General features: G+C 42.0%; 1 protein-coding gene across 4 annotated transcripts in view; it reads left to right on the top strand.

Annotated features, from left to right (window-relative positions):
• Nucleotides 1–18,924, top strand: part of KDM5B (lysine demethylase 5B) — a 57,069-nt gene that overhangs the window by 17,769 nt on the left and 20,376 nt on the right. For 2 of the 4 annotated variants that reach the window (XM_085561497.1, XM_085561496.1), the window contains exons 5-14: nt 4,586–4,720; nt 7,817–7,907; nt 9,027–9,130; nt 10,555–10,713; nt 11,272–11,391; nt 11,846–12,004; nt 12,437–12,618; nt 15,419–15,581; nt 16,564–16,683; nt 18,333–18,527. In XM_085561497.1, the coding sequence (XP_085417623.1) occupies nt 4,586–4,720; nt 7,817–7,907; nt 9,027–9,130; nt 10,555–10,713; nt 11,272–11,391; nt 11,846–12,004; nt 12,437–12,618; nt 15,419–15,581; nt 16,564–16,683; nt 18,333–18,527 (1,428 nt within the window). Of the gene's footprint in view, nt 1–4,585; nt 4,721–7,816; nt 7,911–9,026; nt 9,131–10,554; nt 10,714–11,271; nt 11,392–11,845; nt 12,005–12,436; nt 12,619–15,418; nt 15,582–16,563; nt 16,684–18,332; nt 18,528–18,924 lie in introns of all 4 variants that reach the window. The other 2 variants (XM_021527664.3, XM_085561498.1) reach the window with 1 other exon arrangement.

The raw sequence follows: 18,924 nt of genomic DNA on the forward strand, positions 1-18,924 counted from the left end.
TGCTACCGTAGTATCCTAGGAATGGAAATTTCCTGAGAGTGTCTGTCACACAGTTAATACTCACTTCATGGTTGGCTCAGTATTGAACTCTTTTAAAAGAGGGAACACCTCCTTAGGTGAGGACATGCTCCATCTTAAATGACTTTTCAAACTCTGTCTTGCAATGAGCACTTAACATCTGTCCAAACCAATGTGGAGGCAGTTCTAGACAAGTGATGCATCTAAGGTTCACTTATGTTTTAGTTCCTCCCCTCCCCAGGCAGTTAAAATATTCCCCTCCTATATGTGGCAGACACAGATTTTTTAATGACCTGAGAGAATTCACAGAAGTAAGTTGGGTTTTGTTGTGAATGCCGGCAAACTTGATGGGAAGAGATGATGGTGCCTGACTCAATTCAGAAGGTTGAATGATTTCTTTATTATAATTATGTTAAAATACATTAATATACTATATAAAGGAAGATACTAAAAATTACAAACTTACTTGTTCTAACTATAACTCACAGCTCATTACCTTCTCTTGAGAGTTTAGACACAGGTGGATCTAATTGGCCGTCCGGCCCAAACAATCCACCATGATCCAATCAAGTAACTACTCCAGGTAAACAATTCTCTAAACACATCCTGCATGAGAAAAACAAGGAGCAGAAATAGAAATTGTTTTCTCTTTCATTTCTCTCTGTGCACCTTTATGAAAAATCTTGAGAGAGAAATGTACTTACCACAGGGTTTAACCTCACTTTTCACTCTAATTTGATTTTTTTTTTTTCCTAACAGTGTTGTCTTTCAAGTGAGTTTGTTTTACAATATGTTTTTTGAGTATCATCTCAAATGACATTCTTTTTGGCTTCCTTTCACATGTTCTTATTAAGTGTCTCTTACCCAGATGCTTCTTGTGTAGGTGTCTGTTACTGTGTGTCTGTTCAGTGTTTTCCTGGTAATCTAAGCACCTGAGCTGTGTTTTTGGAGAAGCTGTGGCTGTTCAATGTGACAGCTGTCAGTTGGAGATGTGCTTCCTCCTTCAGCAGCCTGTTGAGAGAAGCTCTTCACACACTCTGGTGATCATCCAGACAAGATTACTGCTTGTATTCATTGAGTCTTTTTTTTTTTCTTTATTTGGTAATACTTGAAATTGTCATTGCCTTCTTTCCTGCAAAAGCTAAAAATCTGAAATTATGTTGTTTCTGCTAATGACTGTGCCATGACTTTTATCTCATCTAGATCTGTGTATAGCATTATATGTTTGTGTGGCTTCAACACATGTTAAACTGGCTTCAGGAGTTATTTTGACTGATATTCCAGCTGGAGATATTTCTATTTACATGCTGAAATAATGAAACTCTCTGGAGCTGTTCAGAGGGGAATAGACCGGAATAGCATGTTTTCATTAAAGCTCATGTTCAGTCCAACAGCAAAAATTTCTTAAACCGGCCAGTTTCTAATACCCAAAGCAGCTGTGCACAGGGGCTATTTATTCTCCTCTTATTTTGAAATTGGACTACACAGCCTTGGATATCTCCAGAGTAGTTGCAGTGAACCTGTTGGTACTACTTCCTGCCACTTGTACCTCTCATTCCCAACTGTAGTAACTGTGTGTCATCCCAGAGAGTCACACTGAATACCTAGAGGCAGAAGTGTCCCCTACATGAACTGAGGTGTCCCGAATCTTCTGTCAGTGCATCTTCCGTGGTGCATTGCCCAGATGTTTCATGATTTAAAGTGCAGCTACATTTTGGGGGCCTCAAGGTGTTCTTCTGTTTTTTAGTCAATCCAGCTGACTCAGTAATTGTGCATCTGTCTCTTTTCCAAACTAAGGCTTTAGTGGCTTTAGTGAGATTCATATTTCCAAAGATTTCTATGTGTGTGCCTCTGATAAAGAAGTTTCAGTGTAAGACGTTTCTCTGGCACCTTCGTTGTTCCCGGAGAACAATGAGCAGCTTGGTGAGGTTTACCCTCCATGGATGTGTAGCAGGGGTAAACCAGTTGTGTTCTGCAGGTACAGGGAGCCTGGCTAATTGGCTTTTGCATCAATTACTACCAATTTAATTACTACTAATAGATGTCTAAACCTGGAGGAGGTTATTTGTATCCCTTCCCCCCACTATCTTTTGACTTCCTGAAGGCCTTGTGACCATTCCTGCATTGTCCTTTGTCTGCTAAAGGAGCTGCTCCTTTGTGGCTTCAGCTGAGGGCTTATAACTTGCTCTCTGTCACTGCTGAGGGTTCAAGAGTCAGGTGTGCAACCAAATTGTTGGAATATAAGGAGATGATGGTCAGAGTGTGTGGGATGAGCTTCTGGGCTGTTGTTGATAAAAGCACAACATCACCAAAGCCTGGCTGGGAAGAGGGAAGGACTGGAGAGATGGCAGTTGTGTCCTTGGTTGGAGACAGTTGATCGTCAGTGTAGGAGTAAAGGAGGTACAGAGGAGTTCTCATCCTTAGAACTTAACAATTCTAGGTGTTCTCTTGGTACAGGTGATATTGTGAATTAACAGCCATTCCATACACTGCCTTTGCCTTGGGTTAGAGAGACACTGGGAAATGCTTGTGCTTAAATAGGTGAAAGATCATTATTTAGGAAATGGCTTCTGGTGTTTTTCAAGGAATAGTGAGTGCTCTCTTTTTTTTGTGGGGTTTGAGGTTTTTTTTTTTAATTGTTTTTGGGGGTGAGTTTTTTGTTGGTTTTTTTGTTTGGTTGGTTGGTTTTGTTTGGGTTTTCTGCTGGAGTTTGGGGGTCTTTTCCATTTGGTTTTTTGGGGATTGTTTTGGGGCTTTTTTTTGTTTTGGGCTTGTTTGGGCACTGCACTGAAGTGAGGCACAAGCTGTTAGTTTTCAAGGTTTTCTTACACTTTTGTATAGGAAAAGCTATTTGCCTTCTAGATCTTTGTTTTCAAGGACCATATGTACTCTATTATCAGAAGCAGTAGAAATTCTTTTTTTTCTGATAATTTTGGTTTTCAGATGAGGAAATTATCAAGGACCCAGATTTTATAGAAGTTCTTTTCTGTTCTCTCATTTTCAACCTTTTCCTACTCATTTGCTCTTTCTGCTTGTCCATTTTCTGTTCTGAAAAATTGTTATTTTTTGCTATCTCCCACTGATGTTGATGTCACATCTTTTTTCATTTTTGGTAGATGCTTCATCAATGGAAACTTTTAAGGCCAGGTTGGATGAGTCAGCCTCAGCTAGTGGAAGGTGTCCCTGCCCACGGGACAAGGGGATCTTTTAAGGTCCCTTCCAATCCAAACTCTTCTGTGATCCTGTGATTCTGGGTCCAGTGGGAGCTTTAAGGGACCAGGCTCTAGTGAAGGGGCAGCTGCAGTGCTCTGGGGCTTCAGAACAACCTTTGAGCATCAGCCAGGACTCACTGGTTGTGTGCATGAGCTGCAAAGTTGAGTGATACTGTGCATTTAATGCTGAAATTAAGTCAACCATTTTCTTTCAGAGTATAAAGCTAGAGTTTACATAGTCTAAGACTGGAGGCAGTCTGAAACAAGCAGCAGTTCTGGACATTTATTTGGTCAATATCATGGGCTGTCTGTGGGTGATGGTTAATAACATCCTGCTGCCCTTGACTGATACTGCTTTTTTGTTAAATACATAGTTTTTTAGCATAGACTTCACTTCTAAAACAACACTTTTCCCTCCTTTTCCCTCCCTGCTTCTGGCTGTCATTTGTTTCTGAAAGTCTCTTTCTGTGCTGTCTATAGAGCATCATCAGCCTCACACCACTGCAGCAGTTCTCTGTCCTTTACTGCTCTCTCTTGCTGAGAAAATGCTTGTGATGGGAACAGACTAACTGAACTGGGGAAGTGTGGATCCAGCAATTTCATTAATTACTTCCTGGCAACATGAGATTTTTTCTGTGTGTAGGATTTGTTGTTTACTCATGAAAAACTATTACATTTTGTCTGCAGTTACTGAGTGTTGTGTGGCTTGACAAACGGGGAATTGTCATTAATTATTCTGTTTCTTGCCAGAGGTATGCACAGTTTTCAGCAATTACGTGCATTCTTTCAGCAGCTTGAAAGAACTAAAACTGTTCTTGCATCTTTTCCCTTCTGCCCTTAATTCAAGAAGCAGTAGTCCTCTCCAAAACATGGAAAGAAGGGAGCTCCTGCAATGTGTGTAGTACAGAGCTGTATTTCAGTTAGGAGAGGGATGTTTGATAGGTTGTAATTTACTTTTATAATGCTCTGTAATGTTGGCATCACAGTCACTCAGCCTTGGGACACTTCAGCATTTCCAGAGTGCTGGTGACCCAGTCTGCAAAGGCCCCATCTGCCACAGGAGTTGGGTTCGATATTCCACACAGAGAAATGTTTGGTGCTCATTAACACTTAAAGGATGACTTCAGCTTTATTTAAGGTCCATTATTATGGACCTTATTTCAGCTGTTAAACTGATGAGAAAAAGTGATATTGTGCCTCGTTCAAATAAGTAATGTTACCATTGTCATACGTGCTGTTTATTAACTCAGCACAGGAATTATTAGGGCCATGTCTGTTCTTTTCATGAGACAGGAAATTACATGGTTTGTATTGCAAGGAGAGGCAGAAATGAAGTAATCAAATTGTCTCTTCAGTGCTTGCAGAAGCCAGATCTGAGCAGTGACACGAAGGACAAGGAGTACAAGCCCCACGACATCCCGCAGCGGCAGTCGGTGCCACCGTCGGAGAGCTGCCCGCCCGCCCGCCGTGCCAAGCGCCTGACGCCCGAGGTGAGCTGGGGGCAGCAGGGCACCCTGAGCACCTCACTCTGTGTGTGTGTGTGCCTAGGAACAGCTGCTTCACTGTGTCAGGGCTACCCAAGCATTTATAAATGCAGAATTGTAAAGAATGGGTAAGAATTGTCTGATACTTTACCAAGTGTGTTACTGAGGTTTGGGGTTCTGGGAGGCTCTGCTGTGGAGACTGTTGGTGACGGTGTACAGTAGGGTTATGCTTACAGCATGATGTAGATACTGTGGGGCTCTTAGATTAAAACACAGGTGACAAATCCTGGAAATGAAGCAGCTTTGATCTATTGTTCCTCCTCCTTTTTCTCTAGAAGGTTTCTGTACATCTCTCATGAGTTGAAGCCAGCTATTAGAGCAGGGAGGATTTTGATTATAACATTAGCATTGTTGTAATTAATTTTTCACTCTTGAGTTCTATCAATTTGTGTTAATCTACCCTTGCAATATAAGGAAAAAACGTATACCATCTAGTCAATGTGGTTTTTGTACAATCTTACATGTCTCTAAGAAGCAATGTTTATTTGGATAAGCATGAAATGTATTGGTTATATCTCAGTATCTTCTGCGAAGACATATTTTAGGAAATCATGTGTCTCCTTTGTTGCTGGAAAACAGCAATGCTTTGGCTCCAGTCTTTCCAGCCTGATGATCCTATCTCCAGAGAGTTCCTATTTCTTTTGTTTGAGCAGATGAAGAGTAGGAGAGGATATTCCCAGGAGAGGGTCTGATTAGTGGTGACATCATGAATTAGGAAGGTCACAGCTTGTTTCAGACTCTTATTAACTCCCATTGTTCTGGTCTTGGTCTTTATTAGTAGTAATAGTACAGCTTAGCTGTTGCAAATTCTGCCTGTAATTATGCTTGGTTAATGAGTTACAATTAAGAAGGGTTCCTAAAGCTTTTCCACTCAAATACCTGGTTACAAGTGGATTTACAATTCTGAGCAAACTTTAGTAGTTTGGACTGAAACTTTCCATTTGAAGTGTCTGCCTGTGTTGAAGGATAATTGTTCTCATGGATCCCTTAAGAATTGACAGCAGGACAAATGTACACTAAAATTCCAGCTGTTTCTGTGGCGGTGGTGTCAGATGGCACTGACAGAGAGACCACATTTTTGTCATTTTGGAAGAAACCAACAGCACATTCTAAGCCAAAAGGCAAGGCTCCCCTCTCAGCTCTTGCCCCAAGCACCACTGATGTTGTGTACCTCATTTTTGTGGAAAGAAAATCTGTAATTAAGAACATAACTGGAACACACAGCACTAAGGCTGAATTGAGCAATAGAGACTGGCTGGCTTAGCCAGGAGCTGTAGTGTTTTAAGACAGTAATTTCCCAGAGTTAAGATTTGTTAATGTAAATTTTGCTGTTCCATTTCAATGCAGTCAGAGAAGGTGATTAAATCCATTTTATTCAACATTGAAGCTCCAAGCAGTTCACATTTGCACTGACCTGGTTGGTTCACATCTCAGTTTTTTGCTCTAGTGAGATGCACAACGATTTGTCAATGTCTCGAACTGTGAGTCTTAAATTCATTCTCATGTTTGCCAGTTTGATGTTTTCTGCTTTTCAAAGGCTGACCATAAACATTTAGAAGAAGTGAACCTCAGAGAAGTACTGTAAATTATTGTGGTCTGTAGGATAAGCGTTAGTTTGCAGTTGTGACACACACACAGTTTTACTTTGCCCTTTCCTACCTGGTGAGTAAACAGGGGAAAATGTTCATAATAAGAAAGGAAAAGGGCAATGACTGTCTAGGCTGCTTTTGAAATGCAAAGGCTTTAGGTGCTTGATGTAGAACAGTTCAGTGTGAAAGACCACAACAATGCAGGGGAGGTGAAAGTGAGATGACCTGATGTGATAAAAGGCTCTGGCCAGAGCAAGAGCTGTTCTTGTGAAGATCGCTATCAGCTGAAGCACAAAAGGCAAGCTCAGAGGAGTTTGAAGATGCAGAAACTGGGTGTCTGTCCCTGCACCTGAGGTTCAGGGCACGCTGGCCCTGAGGCAGAGCTGCTGCACACAAATAATAACTTCTGTCGGTGCCTATCTTAAGCAGTGAGACCTCTGTGTGGTCTGATGGAGACATTTGGGCAAAGAGAACATGAAAAGTGATTAGGAAATAATGTCAAAACCAGCTCTGTAAAAATCAAAATACCAAAAAAACCCTAGACTGAACAACAGTTCCCACCCCTTGGAGTACATGGGGCTGTGTCCAGTCCTGCCTTAGACCTGTTCCACGCATCCCATCCTCTGAGCTTCAGAGAGTGGCTGAGAGTGACTGGCTTGTTGCATGACCTCATTTCCTTAAAAAATAGTGTTGTAGAAATCTCTTGTAACACTGAGGGACTTGAGAATTGTTCTCCCACCATCTCAAAATCTCAGGGAAGAAATATAAGAATTAAATGGAAGAGCATTTTTCTGTGTTGAAAGTTCCAAGATGCACCAACAAAGGTCCCTGCTTTGGAGACTGGTGCATATTCTGCTCCTCAGGAGTACAAGAAAATCTGTGAAAGCACTGAGTTCCTTTGCTTCTTAATGGGTCTCACTGAAAGCAAACCTGAATCCTGGTATCATTATTGGCATAGACATTTTGGAGGATTTGCTTTCAAATCTTCCATGTTGTTCCCTGCATTTCTCGCCGAACTACTTGAAGACAAGTATTTCAGAACTCCAGGTGTCCGTTTAGATTTAGTGGTTTGTAAGTATCAAAGGGTTCTGAGTTTAATTGAAGTCCTTGGAGTGTCTCTCTGACTCTCACCTGTCTGCCTTTTTCCTGGAACGAGGCAGGTTACAAGTCTCAAGCCCTCATGGTACCTCAATGAGGTGTTTTGTGTCTTACACCAAGGCATCATTAAATGGTTTGCATTGGAAGGGACTTCAGGAAATGTTTAGTTGGGACTCACAGAGCCAGCCTTTCCCACAGTCAGCTGGACATTTCAAACTCATCTCCCTGTGCTTGGGCAAGCAGCTAGATCAGCTGGCAGTGAGCATCTTCCCAAATACAAGTGGCAAACCAGACTCTTCCAGCTAAGGACCTTACTGAGTGGTTTTTCCTTGTTTTTGTTTTTCCCTTTTTAAAGGCAACCAATGTTAAAACTGAGACTGATCCTCCAGAAGCCAGAACTCACAATCTGAGACGCAGAATGGGCTGTGCCCCTCCAAAGAGTGAAGGTGGTGAGTGAAACAAAGCATAAATGCAGTTTCTGTGACTTTGCACAAATGTGTTTTAAGACCAGAGCTAAAATCAGCATTTGAAGTTATTAAAAGTATTTTATAAAAAAACCCTAATGTTCAGTTAATTTTAAAATGGGATTTTTTTAAAAATAAAAAGTTATTTTATGGGTTTAAAGTATTTTTGGGGGGGTTTTCTTGTAAGTGGTTGAGTTTTCTTGAAAATGGTATTTTCATTTGAAAAAGACACTTTTTCAGATGTGGTCATCTCTTCTGGAAAATCAGAAATGAGATTGTAGCAATGTTTTTGTTTTGTATTTTAAATAACATCAGTCCATAAGGTTTAAATAGAAGAAACTCTTTTAAGAATGTATCAGATATCAGACACTTTTAGGAAGGAATTTGGACTTGAAATCAAGCAGTTTAACTCATGAAAGCAAAAGGTAGTCTGTTTTGACCTTAATGATAAAGTTCCCATCAGCAGTCCTGAGTCTGTTCTCTCCTTAAGAAATAATTGAGACTGAGAAACAATATTTAATGCCATCAAACAAAACAATAAAGAGAAATAATTTAGCCAAATAAATACAGGAACCATTTACAATTACACAATAATTGCAATTACCTGAGCAATCTGTCAGTCTCATTTGTTCCTTCAGAATCTTTTTTTCAATAATTTGTTTAGATTATGGTGTTTTATAATTCGAATTTTTTTTTCTTCAAGGACTCTCTAAGCACTAGCTTCCCTCCCCCAAGAGCAGAAGGAAAAAGCTCTTGACAACATTCTTTAACACCACATGGAAAGAAAACCTTAGCTGATAAATCTGCTCATAATTCAATTAAAATTAACTGAAATGGCATATAAAGTACTGAAAAACTGTGGGCTGTGATAGCCAGTGCTTGCTTGTGGTTGTGTGTTGGGATTTTTGGATAACATTGGCTTCTGGAGGCATTGCAGGAGTTCAGGACTTGAAACTGCCTGAAACAAGTGTAGGGGGGATAACAATTCAGCAAATACCTTGGTATGATGCAGTCTAACAAGCAATAAATAAAACAAATTATAACAAAGAATGCTGAACATTGAAACATTTTATAATACTCTTTTTTTTTTCCTTTGCCTAGACAAGGAAATGCGCAGTGTGGTGAAACTCCCTGAGAAGAAAGAGCTTTCTGGGGAATCAGAGAAGGACAAATCCAAAGTCAGATCTAAAAAACCCACCAATGCTGTGAGTACCCCCTGCTTTCCTGCAGCTGCATGTTTTGCAGGCCTTTCTGGATTTCTCTAGGGTGTGTAGTAAAACCTGCTGTCACTTTATCACATGGAGGACTCCTGTCTTCTTCCTGGAGTCCTAGGCTGAAGCACAGCAGTGGTTGTGCCTGCTGGAATATCAACACTGCCAAAGCTTCCTGCTTCACAAAGCTGGAAGTGACAGGATGGTTAAGTTTCATTATCTATAACTAAAGTAACTCGGTTTTTGACTCCAAAGTACAATTTCAAAATAAGCATTTTGAAAGCATAGTCCAGTGGAAATGGTTCTTGTGTGACCTGATCCCTCCCCACTGCTCTGTAACCTCAGGGGAGCTCTGTGCAGGCTGTGGCACATGGCACTTCACAGACCTGCCCCTAATTCCACTATTTCAGCACTAAATGGGAAGCTTTGTTGTTCAAATGCATCTTAAAAAACAAACCCTGTTCCTGCTCCAGCTCTCCACACACCACCAACTATCACCCAAATCCCCTCTGAAGGCAGTGGTGATTGTCTCGCTTTTGAGAAGATAATGCTGAGATTCTTTCTGCCCATGCCATGAGTTGGGTCCCTCCTAAAACCAAACATGTTCCCATTCAATCCACACCTATAGCTGGTACCTGAGAATGAAAAGTGCAAATACCAGAAGCCTGGCATCCTCACCCCGTAAATGGAAAAAGCTTGTGGGAGGAGCAGGAGATGCTGCTTATAACAGGATAAGGCAAGAGGTTCGGCCTGTCCTCATGACTCTGTTCTGTGTTTGGGAAGAGCCTTCCAGGCTGCTGCTGGTGAGAGTTGGGTGTAGGACAGGCAGCAGAGAGCCCATCCCAGGCTGGAGTGCCTGAGCATGTTCCTTGGGGCTTGGGAGCTGCTCTGTCAGAATTAAGAGCTACCCCCCTACCCAAAGCTCCACTGGGAGGTTGTAGCCTTCTCTGGGGAAAATAAGGAATATCCCCAGCAACAGGAACTCCTTTCTCTCCAGATTTCTGTTTTCCAGTGCAATTGGTCTCAGAGGGGAATGAAACACCTGAGGCTGTACATGGGAAAAGATTTGTGAGCCCCCAGCAGGTGTTGGATTATTCCTGCCCAGCCTCAGGTGTTGGGTTATACCTGCCAAGGCCAAGTGCTGCTGATGTGAACTGTCCTGGCACTGAGTCAAGTCTTCTGACATTTGAGAAAAAAAAATTGCATGGAAAAGTTGCAGCTCTTGTGGTCTTTTCTTAAATTACAGAGGGAGTTATTTAAACTTCTAAAAGAATATTCAGAGTGTGTTTGTCTCATTTTCTTTGCAGACTTAAAGAAAGAATAAGCTTTGGCAAGTGTCACAGATGGGAGTTACCAAACTACTTTCTCCCTGAGTTCCCTTCAGCTCTCCCATCCTACTGTGGAATTTTGTGTTGCAGGTGGATCTGTATGTGTGTCTCCTGTGTGGCAGTGGGAATGATGAGGACCGACTCCTGCTGTGTGATGGCTGTGATGATAGTTACCACACCTTCTGCTTAATTCCACCCCTCCATGATGTTCCCAAAGGGGACTGGAGGTGTCCCCAGTGTCTGGCTCAGGTAATCTGACAAATCACTGCAGTAAGGCCAAAGGCCTTTTTGTATTTTGTGTTTTTTTTTAAACTGGTCACAGGAATAGAAAATACAATTTGTTGTTATTTAAGGTTGTACAAGTAAGGTGATAGAGGTAAAGCTAAAATGAAGACTGAGAATGCTTTGTATTGCAAAGCTGGCACTTATTCTTTTGAGCCAAAAATTGATGTGCATTTGAAGAACATTTTGGTTTTTAGCTGATACCTTTGCTCTGTACTTAAAATTGGAGTCTCACTGGGTGCTTCAACATGGTGATTTATGGATCTTATCCTGCCTAGCTCTATTAGTGTAAGGAGAAATTAGGCATATTAATTCATTAATGTTTATGCAGATTTATAAATAAATTTTGTAATTTGATGAGTTAAGCAGTGTTTTTTCTTCTGACTTTTCCCTTTGGGAGTGTTTTCATTTCAGTGATGTCCTTCCTTCTTACTTCTCAGAAGTTGTTACAGGAGCCCATTTGTGTGAGTCTGAGCACAGTGTTGTATTAATGGGTTATAGAAGCAATTACCTTTCCATTTGCAGGAGTGTAACAAGCCTCAAGAAGCCTTTGGGTTTGAACAAGCAGCACGAGACTACACCCTCCGCACGTTTGGGGAAATGGCTGATGCCTTCAAGTCAGACTATTTCAACATGCCAGTACACGTATGTTCCTGCTTTATCCTCATCGTGTGTAGAGTTCATTTTGTGTGGTTAGCTAAAATAGCTAACTCTAAGGAGGAAGGAAGAGAGGGATTCTAGTTTTGAATGGGATGAAATCCCAATCAGAGGTTTTCATTTACATCAGCAAATCCTGGTTCTTGCTGGTGTAGCGATTTCTGGTTCCACCAGCTACTTGTGTTTTTATTTGGTTTTTTCCCACTTTAGAAGAAGTGTCTGTAGGGAAGAGAATGGTGACTGTCAGGCAGTCCTGAGAGAACAGGACAGCAGCATCTCCTGGAGCCACATCTCTGCTGCAGTTGTTTTTTTCTTGTTGAAATACTTTTAAAATGGGGAAAACCTTCAAGCTAATGGAGGTTCTTCCCTGGGACAGCTTTGATGCACATGCTTCTCATCTACCGATTTCTCAGTATATACTCCCTTTTCTCCTCATACCTAGATGGTCCCCACTGAGCTGGTTGAAAAAGAATTTTGGAGACTTGTCAGTACCATTGAAGAGGATGTGACAGTGGAATACGGAGCTGACATTGCTTCAAAGGAGTTTGGCAGTGGCTTCCCTGTTAGAGGTGGGAAGTTTAAAGTTAGACCAGAAGAAGAGGTAGGTCTTTGAGTTCACTGTGGATGTTTTTATTGCAGTTTTTCATTGAATGACTCTCCTTAGTTGAAAGTACAATAATTGAACTGGGTTTCAGAGAGTTTGTTTTGTGTATCTGGCATAGTATTTGAAGAGGAGAGCTACATTGGGATTTTGAATAAATAAAATTCATTGTGATCAGCCATTCAAAGCCATAGGTTTATTCTAGTAGTTAGTAAATAACTTCCAAACCAAATAAAACCAAATAAAAAATATCTCATTTTAACAAAGCAGGTTGGGGTTGTGAAAGAGGCAAAGACAATGGAGGGTTTAGTCTTTGAGTCATTGACCTGTTTCTTATATTCCTTAGATGGGAAAAGTGCTTCTCTTCTATTGCTCTTGAGCAGTTTCGTCTTCTTGTTGTATAAACCTGGGACTGTTCTGTTCAATTTTCAGGAATACCTTGATAGTGGCTGGAATTTAAACAACATGCCTGTGATGGAGCAGTCTGTGCTTGCTCACATCACTGCGGACATCTGTGGGATGAAATTGCCCTGGCTGTACGTAGGAATGTGCTTTTCCTCATTTTGTTGGCATATAGAAGACCATTGGAGCTATTCCATTAATTATCTGCATTGGTGAGTTTGAGAAATAAACCCAGTTAGGAAGCAATCTCCCTTTCCTTCCCTGTTCTCCTTAATTAGTGGACTAAAAGCAGATTCACAGAGCTCAGCCAGAGTAACCTGCTGTCCTGTTGCAGCAGGGTCAAATCTGACAGTGTAATTCCTACATTGATTTACTTTTGGACAAGTGGTCATGTTTTGGAAAGAGACATCCATTCCCAGTTTTAAAAAATCCATGAAAGATGCAGCAGATACTCCATCAAATGTTTTATTATACTCAATGTAAACTAAAATCCATGCAAGTTTTCTTTTAAAAATCATCCAACTTCAGCTAGCAACTCAGTTCCGGCATGTTTTGTCTGTTGGATGGATCATGGTGTCATAAATCCTCTCATCAAGCCAACACTTGTCAGCTGTAATCAGGACAGATCTTTGCCATCTCTTTGATATTCTAAATAGACTGAACTCCTTGAACTTCTCACCTTATAACAGCTTTTCTAGAGTCAGGGATTATGGTTGTCACTCTTCCTGAAACCTGTCAAGCTCTTTCTTTTCTTAGTCATTATGAGTATTCAAGCAGAATGTTAAAACCACATCCTAGCTGCTCTTCTGTGGTCCTTTTTGGTTGGTTATTCAGTTGCTGCTCCTTGAAATAACAGCTTCTGCAGTGCAGCCCAACAGTCAGTGACTTAATTCACTTGCTTTCATGGTGCTTATTTAAAAAAAAACCAAATGTTTGAGTGAGGGTGAGCAAAGGAGTGACAGTATTACATGATAAAAACTATCTTTCTTGTCATGTGTTGCTGCTTTTTTTTTTTCCTCTTTGAGTCTTCAGTCAGACTGAAAACTGTGGGTGGGAGAAGATATTGCAGCACAGATTTAATTTCTTTTAGGAGATTTTCCCTCACTGTTCTTAGAATGGCTTTCTGTCCTCCATAGTGTGCCCCCAATTGCATTATTGTTTGCAGAAGGCCAGAAAGGTGTGTCGGTGCTTACAAGTAGTTGTGCATACACAAGATACACCCAGACATAAAAAGTTGCTTGACCTGCTTTCAATTTACTTATCCTCCATCTGGAAAGTCTTGATGTCCTTTCATTTGCAGATATTCTTCATTTCCCTTCAATGCAGAGATTAAATCTGCACTGGAGAGCAATGTGCAGTTGAGGTTAAAGCTGTTCTTGGCCAGAGCAGTCTGAGCAACCTGTTTCTGCAGAGACAGTGCTCCAAACTCTGAATCAAAGGCTCCAAAAAGCAGGACTGGTTCTTGGGAGAGTCCTTGGGATGGCATGTCTGTCTTCAACGTTCCCATGTGCCTTGGAGGAGCCTGTGACCTGCCTGGTGCAGAGTTGTGAGCAGCTAATCCCAAGTGACCCAGGCTGCAGCAGCAGAGCTTTCCTAGGGTTGAAGACAATGGTTCTCTTACAGAACTCTGAATCCTATGTTAGTTCTAGAAATGATAAAAGGGGAAAAAAACCCCAAACCTTTGCTCTAAAGATGCTTGGAAATAAATAAGATATTAGTCCTGGACAGAGGAAGAACTGCCATCATTGCTGCTAGTATTTGTACAGGCAGGGATGTGGAGCAGTCGGAAGCAGAGCAAAAGGACCTTTGACCTCCACTGCTGCTCCTTCAGGCTGCTGGCACCTCAACACATACATTAGAACTGTCTGTTACTTGTTCCCCTGAGGTCCAGAGACCCTCAGTTCCAATATCCTGCTCCGAGTTTAGCACAGTTCATATCTGTTACCCATTCCTCACTGCTGGCATCTGTCAGGGAGCAGAACTCTTGACTAGCCCAGTCCAGACACAGAATGGTTTTTAGTTGCATCTGTGGCTGGTCTTCCTGGATTCCTAGAGTTGTCCCAGAATGATGGGCCAGGTCCAAGGCTGCAGAGTTGTCCCAGGATGATGGCCAGGTCCAAGGCTGCAGAGTCATTTAATACTCTGTGACAACTCCTTGTGTGTAACTCCTTGTGTATAGCTGCCTCTCCACAGTCCATTCTGGCTGTCCTCTTCCCCTGACACGGGGGCTCTGTAAGTACAGGAATGAGCTCCTAGATTCACACTTCACTCTTATCTTTTGGAATCCTCCCAATTGCTTCATGATTGATGGAAGAAAAGAACATTGTTGGGTCAGTTTTAGACTGCCAGCTTTTCAGAAGTCTTGGAATAAGGTGATTTGTCTGTTTTCCTTTCTAAATGCCTTTCCTAAGTTCATTCTTTCTAAGGCCCTGGAGGCATTTTTGTCTCGGTGCTGCAGTGAGCCAGTGTCAGTGTAAGCGTGTAACAGTATCTGCTGGAACACATCTGCATCCCCTTTATTCTGTCAGCTGGCTTGCATCAGGTGCTGAAAATTCTTTGCTCCTACTCTGGATACAGATATTTTTCCCTTAAAGTCTTGCATAATTTGGAAGTTTGATTTCTATTTCCTTTGTGTTTCTTTTATGGCAGCTATGCATAAGACAGAAAGAACTGGCTTTGGTTGTTGGACCCAAGAGGGTGATTGTGTCCATGAGAAAAGACAGGCAGCTTATGTTTTGAAGTTGTGCTGAAATCAGCAGAACTTCACTGGGGACTTCTTCAGACTTCTTCCTCCCCCACAATATTTGAAGTACCTCCTCAGAAGTGTAGGCAGTTAAAAACAGGTCTGGAGAAGATGGACCTGTGTAAAATGTGAAGATTCAAGAATGTACAGAACCTTTGCATTCCTTCCTGGTGGTATGCCCTTCCTTTGACATGGTGTATTTTAAAGCAGAAGAATAAAAATGTAACTTAAAGTTTGCTTATATTTAACTTTTTTTAATAATCTTGCAGGGGGGAGCCTAAAACGTGGTATGGAGCCCCAGGGTACGCAGCTGAGCAGCTGGAGGATGTAATGAAGAAACTTGCTCCAGAGCTATTTGAGTCCCAGCCAGATCTCTTGCACCAACTTGTCACCATAATGAACCCGAACACTTTGATGGCCCACGGGGTGCCTGTATGTGTCGGACTCCTGTGCTACTCCCCCAACCCAACCCTCTTTGATTGGAACGCTGCTTAAAGCTGATAATTGAAGCCACTTTTATTACAGAGGTTGTGTGGTGGTTTCCATGTGTGTTGCATCTTCCTTATCCACTAAAATGTGCCAGATGGGCAATGCCAGTGCCAGATGGGCAATGGAATTGTTGCCTTTGGAATCAATTGGCAGACTCTTCTCTGGAGATCCATCTTGGATATTTCTGTGTCTCAGCTGGAAGGTTTAGTCTTTACCTTTGGAACAATGGCAGGAGCTCTTGTATGTCTGTTCAATCAGACACTGGTTTTTTGGCATGGAGTTTTTGTCAAGGCCCCAAACCCCATTCTTTCTTTATTTGTCATCCACATTCTCTTATTTTTCCTGGATAAGTCCTTAGGTATTTAAAAAACATTTTTTCATCAGATTTCATCTTATTCCATACTAGGTTATTCATGGGAATTATGTCCCTTTACAACTTAATTGGCTTTTGATGAGCTGACCTTGGGACTTAAAGGAAAATCTGGAAAAAGTAGCAAAATTTGTGGTCTCTCCTATGGTAACCTCCAAAATGGAAGGATGCAGGAAGACCTGCCTGCTTTCATGCTGACTGTATATCCCCAACAGTCTTAGATGAACAATAATATGAATGTTAAGGTTCCAAATTTCTCTTCCCCTTCACCTGCACATTGGAGAGAGCTGGATCTGTGCTGACCCTAACCCTGGGGTGTGAGGAGCATAAAGCACAGGCAGCCAACCTAGAACTGTTCAGAGTGGGGTGTGGCTGAGTGGAACTCTTGGCTTTCCAGGGTTTTATGTGACAGTTTATCAGCTGCCAGGTGTAATTCTTGGGCTTATGGTTTAAAACTCAGAAGTCCTCACAGAAGTTACTGCGAGTTGGAAATCCATGTTCTCCTCGCCAGCTGTATTTGGGTGTGAGCTGACACTGGCCTGTCTGTTCCCTCAGGTGTACAGAACCAACCAGTGTGCTGGGGAGTTTGTTATCACTTTTCCCAGAGCTTACCACAGCGGCTTCAACCAGGGCTTCAACTTTGCTGAAGCTGTGAACTTCTGCACCGTGGACTGGGTACGTTCCAAACCATTTTTTCCCCTAAGTGAGCAGTTGCAAAGCTGTTCCTAGTTGGTGTATAGCTCTGATTTATTGCTGATGCACAAATCTAGGCCACAGATCAGAAGGAGCTTTTTAGTGGCAGCCTGATGTCTGCTGAAGGTTTGTCATGCTCTGAACTGTGGGCTGCCTCTGCTTCTGAAGATTTGATTTGGAATTATGTATCAGGGCTGATGTAGCTTTTGCAGCGGGAGGAAGGCATAGTCATGTGCATGCCTGGAGCATGAGATGCACCAGTGCTGCTAGAGTTTGCTTGTTTTTGTGTCCCCAAATTCCATCTCAAATCAAAAGCTGGAATGAAATTTCTTAGTTTATTGCAGTGGGAATTCTCTAAAAAGTGCTTTCTGTAGCTGGAAACCAAATCCAACTTGGATATCTTTTCTGCTTTAGCTTCTCTAATAAAGTTGGATAATACATGTAGCACATTGATAATAGTTAAAGTCATTGATAGTCCTCTTGTAGGGGAAAAAATAGGAATTGTATCTCATGTGAGAGCATCCTCTTAGGTAGCAGAGGTGCTCTGGGTTTTTAGGGAAGAACACCTTAATGAGAACAGAGCAGAAAGTTCTCAAGTTCAGATGGAAGGTTTATAGAGCAGTGCATCATTCCCAGTAAGCTTCACTCAGCTCACTGAACCGGCAGAGATGGGCACACATTACAGATATTAGGTTAGAGTTACTGAATAAGATCTTTGTCTTTTTAAAAATAAACACAAATGGAAAACAGTTGCTCCTAAGTTACAAGTAATTTTACCTTCACAGCAAATGTCTCAGACAATGCCTTGTGATCTCACAAAGGCTCTTCTAATCTTCTGATACTTCAAATTACTTCTGTGATTTTTTTGCCCCCAAAAAAGGTCTTGGCTACTTGTAAGTGTAGCCCAACTGAAACATTGCTAGATGTAAAAAACATCACTTAGAAGAAGGAGATGACTAATATTGCATGAAAGCTTTCTGCACTTGACTGGGCTCACATGTTGTTTGGTTTGGTACTTCCTCTTGTCCTTTCATGAGTTTCACACTGGACCAAACACATAACCTTGTTGTACTCTGAGCATCCCTGTCTGCCTGCTCTTAAAATAGAGCTGAGTGACCTGCCTAGCTCGGGATGAGCTGTGTGCTGTGCCTGCAGCCAGTTAGGGACATCAGTGCTCCCTGAGCCAGCAGTTTCTTGTGCTCTGCAGCACAGTTCATGTTGTCAGGGAAAAGTCCCAGGTGCCCTGCACCTGTGTGGGATGGGGCATTCCTCGAGTGGTGGGTACAGGCCAGACTTATGTACTTGTCCTTTTGATGCTTCCTTGGCCTCAGTGCATTTTTATCTTGGATCTTCCTGAGCCCACTGTGGTTTAGTGATTTAGTAGCCCTTAATTACAGCTTCTGCAAGAGAAGGCACTTCCCTCAGCTGTCACCCATAGAGAACACTGGGAAAGAGCCATAAGCATTCCTGGTGTGCACAACTTGGGATCTTGATTTCTCTAGTTTTACACTCTGAAGTATGAATTTTATTGCTGGAAGGATTTGCCTTGGCCTTTCCTTGGGGCACTTTTTGGGCAGTAGCACACAGAGGGATTCCCTTGATGTCATTGTGACGCCGTGTCTGCCCCGCAGCTGCCCCTGGGCCGGCAGTGCGTGGAGCATTACCGGCTGCTCAACCGCTACTGCGTCTTCTCCCACGACGAGATGATCTGTAAAATGGCTTCCAAAGCAGATGTCCTGGATGTTGTGGTGGCATCTACAGTCCAGAAAGACATGGCTATTATGATTGAAGAGGAGAAGAGGTTGCGTGAGAAGGTTGATAAACTGGTGAGTTGTAGGAAATAATGGTTTGGGTGGGAAGGGACTTTGAAGGTTATCTCGTTCCATCCCCTGCCATGGGCAGGGACACTTTCCACTAGACCAGGTCATTGCCAGCCCTATCCAGCCTGGGCTTGAGCACTTGGAGGGATGGAATTCATTATAATGAATGAAGTAACAGTGAAACAGTGATATGAGAACATGCTGGTTCTTGTACTGGGGTGTCAGAGGCTTAGAGGTACTTAGTCCCTTCCTAAGTTGTGGATTTCAGAGGAGCACCTGGGTAAAGAATCATTGACCATACATCTTATTTTAGTACCTGCCCTTTAATGTTGTTCAGAATGTCACTTTAATACTTGTGCTTCCAGTCATTTGGTCAGAAAAGCTGATTTTTTTTTAATTAACT

This window comes from Lonchura striata, chromosome 26 (genome assembly GCF_050655825.1).
Source record: "Lonchura striata isolate lonStrDom1 chromosome 26, ASM5065582v1, whole genome shotgun sequence".
In the NCBI taxonomy this organism is placed as follows: Eukaryota; Metazoa; Chordata; class Aves; order Passeriformes; family Estrildidae; genus Lonchura; species Lonchura striata.